The sequence below is a fragment of the Doryrhamphus excisus genome, chromosome 3, assembly GCF_030265055.1.
Source record: "Doryrhamphus excisus isolate RoL2022-K1 chromosome 3, RoL_Dexc_1.0, whole genome shotgun sequence".
NCBI classification, from domain to species: Eukaryota; Metazoa; Chordata; class Actinopteri; order Syngnathiformes; family Syngnathidae; genus Doryrhamphus; species Doryrhamphus excisus.
Window position 1 is genome coordinate 16197299 of NC_080468.1, and position 8966 is coordinate 16206264.

The 8966-nt window shown below is 49.4% G+C and overlaps 2 protein-coding genes across 4 annotated transcripts; both read left to right on the forward strand.

The window, feature by feature from the left end:
• The first annotated feature begins 198 nt into the window (after positions 1 to 198).
• Positions 199 to 3736, forward strand: arf2b (ADP-ribosylation factor 2b). Of its 2 annotated transcripts, none has more exons than XM_058066315.1 (5): positions 199 to 364; positions 1285 to 1442; positions 1717 to 1827; positions 2295 to 2419; positions 2485 to 3736. In XM_058066315.1, exons 2-5 carry the CDS (start codon positions 1295 to 1297, stop codon positions 2644 to 2646), a joined length of 546 nt encoding a protein of 181 aa, XP_057922298.1. In that variant the 5' UTR covers positions 199 to 364; positions 1285 to 1294; the 3' UTR covers positions 2647 to 3736. The 2 variants fall into 2 exon arrangements, with proteins under 2 accessions (XP_057922298.1, XP_057922300.1); XM_058066317.1 differs by lacking the exon at positions 199 to 364 and adding an exon at positions 405 to 571.
• A 148-nt stretch (positions 3737 to 3884) lies between these two features.
• On the forward strand, positions 3885 to 8422 carry grb7 (growth factor receptor bound protein 7). 2 transcript variants are annotated; one of them, XM_058066314.1, is made up of 15 exons: positions 3885 to 4142; positions 4273 to 4408; positions 4519 to 4645; positions 4933 to 5089; positions 5155 to 5276; positions 5348 to 5422; positions 5494 to 5631; positions 5708 to 5818; positions 5898 to 5996; positions 6080 to 6163; positions 7325 to 7441; positions 7533 to 7590; positions 7657 to 7744; positions 7858 to 7951; positions 8039 to 8422. In XM_058066314.1, the coding sequence occupies exons 2-15, from the start codon at positions 4281 to 4283 to the stop codon at positions 8183 to 8185; spliced, it is 1545 nt and encodes a 514-aa protein (XP_057922297.1). In that variant the 5' UTR covers positions 3885 to 4142; positions 4273 to 4280; the 3' UTR covers positions 8186 to 8422. The 2 variants fall into 2 exon arrangements, with proteins under 2 accessions (XP_057922297.1, XP_057922296.1); XM_058066313.1 differs by having other exon boundaries at positions 3885 to 4052.
• The last annotated feature ends 544 nt before the right edge of the window (positions 8423 to 8966 follow it).

Consider the following 8966-nt stretch of genomic DNA (forward strand, 5'->3'; position numbering starts at 1 on the left):
TTATTTTACATACTGCAATATTAGCTAAATACATTTTAGGTTGGCACCTACATTTGTGTCTAATTGTCAGTCGGAGCCCCCGTTAAAACCTGATCAGCATTGCCTCCCCCCCTCCCGAAAAAAAAAGAAAAAGAAAAGACCACTTCCTCGACATTTTGTGAAACGTACAGACTGTGTCACGCGGACTGTGATTGGACAGCCGTGTCAAAAAGGCGGGACTTGAGTGACACCATGAAAGCTGTGATTGGCTCTGATTTGATAGTGGGACGTGCTCGTACGCCGGCGTCTACCGGGTTGCGCAAGACGCCATTTTGGAGTGACAGCGAAAGATAACGGAAAGATCGAGAAGCTAGCCTTGGAGAAGGTAATTTTGTCCACAAGTCGATTGATTTGTAAATTAGGATTCGGGTTACGTTGCCAAAATGTCTCACGGTGGGAGCCAAACGTAAAGGAAATGTTTTATTGAGCGTTTCGCATGACGTCACGGCATTCTGTCTACTGTGACGCGGCATTTCGCTCGTAGCGGCTCGGCGAGCAAGTTCCTGTAACGGGCGATTTGGACCGTGCCTCTGTGGGTGTTTTTCAGTACTTGGATGTCGTTTAGCTCGCCGATTTTTCGATGAAATGCCTAAAAAGAGGCGCGGAAAGGCACATTTAATACAGCGGTGCTTAAAATACGCGATTTTGACGATGGTGTGTCGCCTGCTATTAGCCGGCTAGCGCTAACTAGCTATGTATCCGCCCTAGGTGAAGCTAACGTTAGCAGTCATGTCTTCGAGCGACCACGGCAAACAAATAACCTGCTCTCCCACTGATTTCCAAGAGCCAATCCACGCGGTGTTATTTATTACAGAAAAACGCGTGTCGAACTCGGTGAGATTTTGTGTAGACCCTTGATAATGCATTTAGTGTCCAGTGGAGGCCGGTGCTCTGAACAGGCGGCCGTTATCTGATTAGCTGCGGTTTGGCACAGCAGTGGCATCTAACAACCAGTTTTGACGCTGACTCACCTGTGATTGCGGCCTTGTAATTAATGCTTGGCGTGCTCGCTGTTAGCCCGCGGCGAACCGAACGTTTTAGCTTTGTGTAAACTGCCCCCCCCCTCCCAGGATGTTGTATGATGACGATCAAAACTAACCTGAATACGGTCGCTGCTGTCAATATGCTACTTGTACACTCCCAAGTGTTGGCAAACTGGTTTCTGGTCAAATTCTTTTCCCAGGAAATGAAACCACCACAAATGTTACTCTACTAACCTCATTTTCTTCTCCCCCCCTTTGACAGCGTTGTCGCCATGGGGAATGTATTTGGTGGCTTATTTAAGGGCCTGTTTGGCAAGAAGGAGATGAGGATTCTAATGGTTGGCCTAGATGCTGCAGGGAAAACCACCATCCTTTATAAGTTGAAACTTGGAGAGATAGTCACCACCATTCCCACCATCGGTACGTATGTCTGCCTTGTCATTTGAAATCAATTTCAACCAATATTTACATTTTTTTTCTATTTCAACATGGTGTAAACCAAGCACACAGTCTATAGTGTTTACATGGTAAAAGTAGCAAGATCTGACCAATAAAGTAATGTTTTACTGCAAACCTGTACTGACTTAACTGTGTGCATAAGCGTATCAATATATGGATTAGGTCCTCACCTTGACACTGTCTCCCACGCAGCAGACAATGACCACTGTCACTTTTGTGTGTGTTTTTGTTGCAGGTTTTAATGTTGAGACTGTAGAATACAAGAACATCAGTTTTACAGTTTGGGATGTGGGCGGCCAGGACAAAATCAGGCCGCTGTGGCGTCACTACTTCCAGAACACTCAAGGTCAGTTTGCATTGCTGCCTGGAGGTGGCGCCACATTGAAGCACAGTGACTCACGCACACACAATGGCCGCGTCTCGGTTGGTGCACTTATAGCTTAGACGCTGCTCGCACTGAGAAGTATGTTGAAAGGCAGTACACTTAATATGGTGAGTGTACATTGACGGTGATGGACACTTGCCCCCCCCTCTATAGTTGCAGGGGGCTACCAAACGGAATGGACTGTATGGACTGTATGGACATGCAAGCTAGAAAAGTCATTCATTTTTTAATTTGTGTGTAATTAAGAAGTGAGCAGATATTTTATTGTGTAGTCCAAATGTTATGCGGTAATGTCCATGGAGTGATTGCAGTTCTACACTATACTGTCAAAGTACTCAATGTACTGATGAAGTATTGTAGTCCAAGTATCAGAGCTGTGATGTTTTGAATGCTCATCTGACATCTGTGTGGGTGGTGCGATGGTGCAGGGCTCATCTTTGTGGTGGACAGTAACGACAGGGAGCGCGTGAACGAGGCGAGGGAGGAACTCTCCAGAATGCTGTCTGAAGACGAGCTGAGAGACGCCGTGCTCCTGGTGTTTGCAAACAAACAGGTGAGGCCGTCCGCTCCAAAAGATGTCAACTCTGCGGCCACGCGTGACGTACTGTTGTCGTGCAGGATCTCCCCAACGCCATGAACGCTGCCGAGATCACAGACAAGCTGGGCCTGCATTCCTTGCGCCAACGCAGCTGGTACATCCAGGCCACGTGCGCCACCAGCGGCGATGGCCTGTACGAGGGTCTGGACTGGCTGTCCAACCAGCTGAAGAACCAGAAATGATCCATTCCACCACTTGAGGTTTTTCTTTGTCGTTTCTTTGTTCTGTTTTCAACACAATGGCAGCACCGGATCCAGACTCCCAACGTGACCCGACTCTTTCAAGAACTTCCTTCATCCCCCGACCATCCCCTACCACTCTCGGCCCCCCCACCCTCACTTCTCTCGGGGTTCTTGCCTGTGCTGCACGTGTGTGTGGCGTGCGTGTGTGTACCTTGTGTTTGGTGAGTGTGTGGGCTGGGATTGGGAGGAACCCTGGCGTGCCTTTTACACCTCTGGAATCTGCAGTCCCAAACTCCGCCTCCGCCACGCCCACTCTCGGTCTGCACGCCCCTGCTCCCACCTGTAACACCCCCACCCCCCTCCCCTCCAATCCCACCGGTCCCCGCAAGAAGAAGCATGGTTTTCATTGGGCCACGAGAGCAAGGGTGCACACTGGCCCCGACCCCACTGTATTAAACACCTGATTGCTAGATGTTCATTTAACCTGAGAGCCCCGCCCACCTGTAAGAAGCATTTAACCTGTATCAGGTCAGTCCACACGTGTCCATCCTTGTTCTTGTGCCGCCGTGTGAAAGTCATGCTGTCTCTTCCCCTACTGGCCGCCACCACCAAGCACAACGTGCTTCTTGTCTTCGGACTCAATGAGACTTTGTGACCAGCTTCAAATGCTTCACACTGTCTTTCCTGTTTTTTTTTCTTCTTCCTGTGACTAGTTTAGCTATTACTATTTGTACTTTGACTGCGCAACCAAAAGCATCGGAGCAGTTTGACAAATCCCGTTTAGGAAAAGATCTAGCAGGGCTTTGAGGAGCTTTTTCTCACCAGCGCTTTGGATGAAGGATTGGCACCAAACAAGATGACCGACGTGCGCCTCCTCATCCCAGCACCGCTTCCTTCCCTTAAAGACCAAGACCACACAGTACTCTGAAGGCTGCGCCGTGGCGAGCCGGAGGCCTCGGATAGCGTGCATTTGGCGGGTCGGGAAGTCCTGGCGACGCTGGGCTGGCTCTTGTGTGGAGAATGATTGTAAATCTGTAAAGTGTTTGTGTGGGCTTTCCTCAACACATTAATAAACATGATTTGATCCAAACACACCTCGTCTTCCACCTGCGGGTTGCCCCAGGGTGACTATATGCTGCCAAGGGTGGCCGCTAGGTGGCGCCAGAGAGTCGCCAACGAACAATAACCCTTACGATCTTTAGCCTTTTGCACTTCCTTCTGTCGTAAAAGTTGCTGACATCCGGCAGCGTCAGTGACGAGGGGGCGTGGTCAAGCTCACACCTGACGCTCTGGCTCCTCCCATATTGTCGCGAGCAATTTGCTGCTCATGGCCGGCGTCCTGGTCCAACTTGAGGTTCCCGCCATGGCTGACGGCTGATTTCCACCGAGAAGGAGCACGACCCCAGGTGGGTAAAAGTCACTTACCTGTCCTCAACACATCTTGGCAAACACGCACCTGGAAGCGGAGTTTGTTGTTGCCACCGGGGTGACAACAGGTGAGTCATTTTAGTTTCACCGGAAGCTGCGGTGACGTCACCAACAAAGTCAACTTGAGCGGGAATTGAAGTTAAAAAGTTGAAATGTTTTTTTTTTAAGTCCTGCGTTAATTAATGACTTTTTGGGCAGGTGACCGGATGGAGGTGACGGGTTCCTGGACGGAAGTCTTTGAGACGACTGCGGCAGTTGGGGTGGGGGGGCCGCCACTGATGGCCGATGGCGCCGCCGTCCGCCGCTCAGAGCCCATCGCCATCACCTCCAACAGGTCAGGAACCATTGTTATGTTAGATCAGCTGTGGTGGAGGAGTCACGCAGATTCGACTTCCTGTTTCCGGATAAGATACAGAATCTTTTTCTTTGTTTTTTTTTATTCAGGATGAAAAGGGCGGAGTCTTTCTCGTCCTCGGCTCCCTCCATCCCGAACCCTTTTCCCGAGCTGTGCAGCCCTTCAAAGTCCCTCGTTACCATGGCGACGCTTGCAGCGCCATCTGGCGACAAACACGTGAGTTTGCAATCTGAAGCACAGTGTAGACTTCAGTGTGGTTGACAGCAGATCCTAGCCAATGTGTAGCGTCTTACCTTCCTCGACACACACGGCATGCCCCGCCTCCGTCAGTTGCTGGTCCGACCAGTCGAGGCTGCTTGGTTGCCGGCTGGATCCGTCCGGTCGGGCTGGTTTTGACGCTCCTCTCTTGGAGACGTGAGGCCGGATCCTGACGTGCACCAGACGTGGCGTGAAGAAACCTCGTGACCTCATTGAAGTCACGCCCATTCTCGTGTGTTGCTCAGCTCGTGAAGGTGTTTGGCGAGGACAGCTACGGGCGCTCGCTGTGGGTCGGCGCCGGCGCCACTGCCAGAGATGTGTGTCAGATGTTGGTCCAGACGGCCCACTGCAGCGATCAGGAGAACTGGGCACTGCTGGAGGTTCATCCCGATCTCGGCCTCGGTAAGACGCACGTAGAAAACGTACGCCCTTTGACCTGAGTGAACCGCCTGGATGCGTCCCGTCAGAAAGGTGTCTGGAGGACCATGAGGCGGTGCTGGAGGTCCAGGCCAGCTGGCCCCTGAAGGGGGACACCAGACTGGTGTTCTGCAAGAACTACGCCAAATACGAGTTCTTCCGCAAGCCCACGGTATGTCCATGATGACATCGTGGCGCCGATGATTGGCGGCTGACTGGAGATGTTTGACTTTGCTCCTGCAGCTCTTTTTCCCGACCACCATGATCTCTGACAGTTCCGATGTCAGCAGGGGGATGACGCCATCACAGCTCATCCAGGTCCGACACGCCCACTTCGTCTCAATGTCTGGCAGACCCACACATATGTGACATCTCCTTCTGGTCCTCAGAACCTGCTCCAATCGGGAGCGTGTCCCGAGATCCAAGGGTTCCTTCACGTCAAGGAGCCCAACCGCAAGGCCTGGAAGAGAGTCTACTTCTTCCTGCGGCGCTCCGGACTCTACTGCTCCACCAAAGGCTCGTCCAAGGTCCGAAGTCTCAGCGGGACCGACCGGACTCCCGCTGGGCTGAACTGAACTGGTTTTGTGTGTGGTGTTCCACCAGGAACCTCGTCACCTGCAGTATGTGGCCGACCTTCAGGACCTGAACGTGCACAACGTGGTCAACGCTCGCAAACTATACGCCGCGCCCGCCGACTTCACCTTCTGTATCAAAGTAAGTCCTCTAGCAGCCCTGCTGGAACAGAACCAAGACCTGTGTGTGTGTGTGTGTGTCCTTGTGTGTCCGCACGCAGCCTTCAAAGAGACCAGTTCGTCTTCAGGACTTGAAGATTCTGTGTGCCGACAGCGAGCAGACCAGAACTTGTTGGACGTCCGCGTTCAGATTATTCAAGGTTTGAGTAGGCTTCTTTTTAGCCAATCAGCATCGTGCATCCACCACATGTGACCTGTGTGTGTGTGTGTGTGTGTGTGTCAGTACGGGAAGCAGCTGCAGTGTAACTACCAACGATCCAAGTCCAGCCGGCGAAGCCTGGATGGAACCAACTTGGGAGATGGCAAAGTGAGCCTCACAGATGTGTGTGTGTGTGTGTGTAGATGTGTGTGTGCTGTTTGGGGGCTGCGTCCCAATATGTGAAATTTGCACACTTGCACTAAGTACACAGTCTTTTCAGTGCACAAAATGCCAGGATGTACTGACAATTCTTAGAATGCGGAGTGTGCAGTGGGGCCACCCTTTGCCACCCTCCAATCGCCGGCATCTTGGCTCTATCGTGGAAAGGGGGAGGGGCTACCAAACCTCTCCAAACTTCAAAAGGAGAAAAGGAAACTAAAATAAACACGATAGTATGTTATGCAGCACTCTTAAGTACACAATGCACACAGTGTACTTACTGAAGTTTACTTGAGGAAGTATCCTTCAGAGGAGGGGTTTTTAACCTTTTTGACGTTGAGGCCCAATTCTTTCAGTGCAGAGTGGCCCAGGGGCCCATAAACTATTAACACTGATTGATCTGATTAATCTTATTAATTGGTTTTCAATAATAAATCAAATCCCCTCCCAGATTAACAAGCTAACTAACTAACTAGCTAAAACCAGAATAAAGTTTAATGAATAATGACATGATAAAATGTGACCATCACAAATATTTTTGTTAATTTTATCTTAACTTTTGATCATATTTCATGGAACAAATCAAGTCAAGCTTATTAATAAAAAATAATAAATTATTAATATGAATAAAAATCAATAAAAAAAGGTAGTGATAAGAAGCCATCAGTCAGGATTGTACTTACGTAAAAATTTTGTTTTTTTTGGGGTGGGGGGGGGGGGGGGGCTGGCACCACTTTTGTCTTCGTTCCAAAAAAACGCCTTCATTGCTAGTTGTAGTTGAACGTCTTCTTCTGATCTTCTGTCAGCTTGTTAAACAACCGACAGGCACATTAGCACCACCGTCTGGTCAGAAGCTGCACTGTAACTGAGCGTCTCATGGCTAGCATACAGTAGCATAGCGGCTAGCCTACCTCTGGTGCCTTCAGTTGATGACCTACTACGCAGTCCCGCGGCCCTCGTGGCCCACTGGTGCAAAAGTCAAGGTTTTTTGCGGCCCCGTAGGTGGCGCTTGAGGCCCAGGTTTGGACCGCGGGCCGATGGTTAGGAAACACTGTTGTCGAGACATACTGTAATGTGTGTGTGTGTGTGTGTGTGTGTGTGTGTGTGTAGGCCAAGTCGGAGGCCAGCCTGGTGGCCATGGACTTCTCGGGGAACGCCGGTGGCCGCGTACTTCAGAATCCCACAGAGGTTCGGAGCGCCGAGCGAGAGGAAGGCCAAGCCTGGAGGGTGAGGAGGGGGCGTGGTTATTGTTTGTAGGGTTGTAATTAGTGGCTTTGACCTTGTGTATGTGTGTGTGTGTGTGTGTGTGCGGCGACAGCGTAGAGAAGCGCTGAGGTACAGTCTGCCCAACTTAAGCTCCGCCTCCAGACCGTCGGGTAAGTCGCCATGAGCCGCTGCCGCCATCTTGTCACGGTTTTCAAGTGTGTTGCGTTTGTTGGCAGCCGTGCACGTGACGCAGCCGTGGTTCCACGGGGGCGTGTCCAGGAAAGAAGCACAGAGGCTGATCGAGAAGCAGGGCCTCATCGACGGGTGAGCACACTGGTCTCCATGGCAACCGCCTCACTTTGTCCTACTTTTTCCATCAGGAGGTTGGTAAGTCTGGAACGCTGTGTGTGTGTGTGTGTGTGTGTGTGTGTGTGTAGCATGTTCCTGATCCGTGAGAGCCAGCAGCACGCCCAGTGCTTCGTGTTGTCCCTGTGCTACCAGTTGAGCACCAAACACTACCTGATCATCCCCGTGAGTTGTTTGCACTTGAACCCCCCCGCGCATGTTTGAGCCGCCCACGTACCGTACACGCCCGACGAACGCCGGCTGTCGTTGCAGTGCGAGGACGGCGGCAGGAAGTACTTGACCATGGACGACGGCGCCACCTTGTTCATGGACCTTCTGCAGCTGGTGGAGTTCCATCAGGCCAACAGGGGCATCCTTCCCGTCTGCCTCAAACATCCGTGCGTGTGCGTGGCGCTGTGAGCTCTCATGCAGGAAGTCGGTCGTACGGTGTGACCTCTTTTTTTTGCCCCTCCCCCTTTGAACCTTTTTTGGGAACACACACTGGGACCTAATGGGGCCTGGCTCATGTGACCAAGAAGGACACGCCCTCTTGTATGGAATCATGATGAAGTCATGATTGTCTTTTTACCTGTAAGTTGCACTTACTTAAATGTTTGCATTCATAATTTCATAATTTCATATTAAATATCAACTTTCTCCTCCTGTTTTTACATCTCCGCATATAAAATATGGATATCGTAGCAAAAAAGCCGGGTTCATAATCGATTAGTGATTTTAAAAGTAATTCAAATTAAATTGTTGTAAAATACAGTCTATCACGTGGATAAAATATATGACATTTAATGTTAGATAAATACAATATTTTTATTAATTAAAATATGAAATAGGGATTTATCCAACTGTTTTCTATTTAAAAGTAATTCAAATTAAATTCTTGTAAAATACAGTCTATCACGTGGATAAATTATATTATATTTAATGTTAGATAAATACAATATTTTTATTAATTAAAATATTAAATAGGGATTCATCCAACTGTTTTCTATTTAAAGGTAATTAAAATTAAATTCTTGTAAAATACAGTCTATCACGTGGATAAAATATATAACATTTTTATTTTATTTTTATTTTATTAATTAAAATATAAAATAGGGATTTAACACCAGCATACAGAGCCTATCCCTGTGAGTGTGTGTGTGTCACGTGTCTCGCTTCAGTCCTCTTTGATCTTCTCACTTAC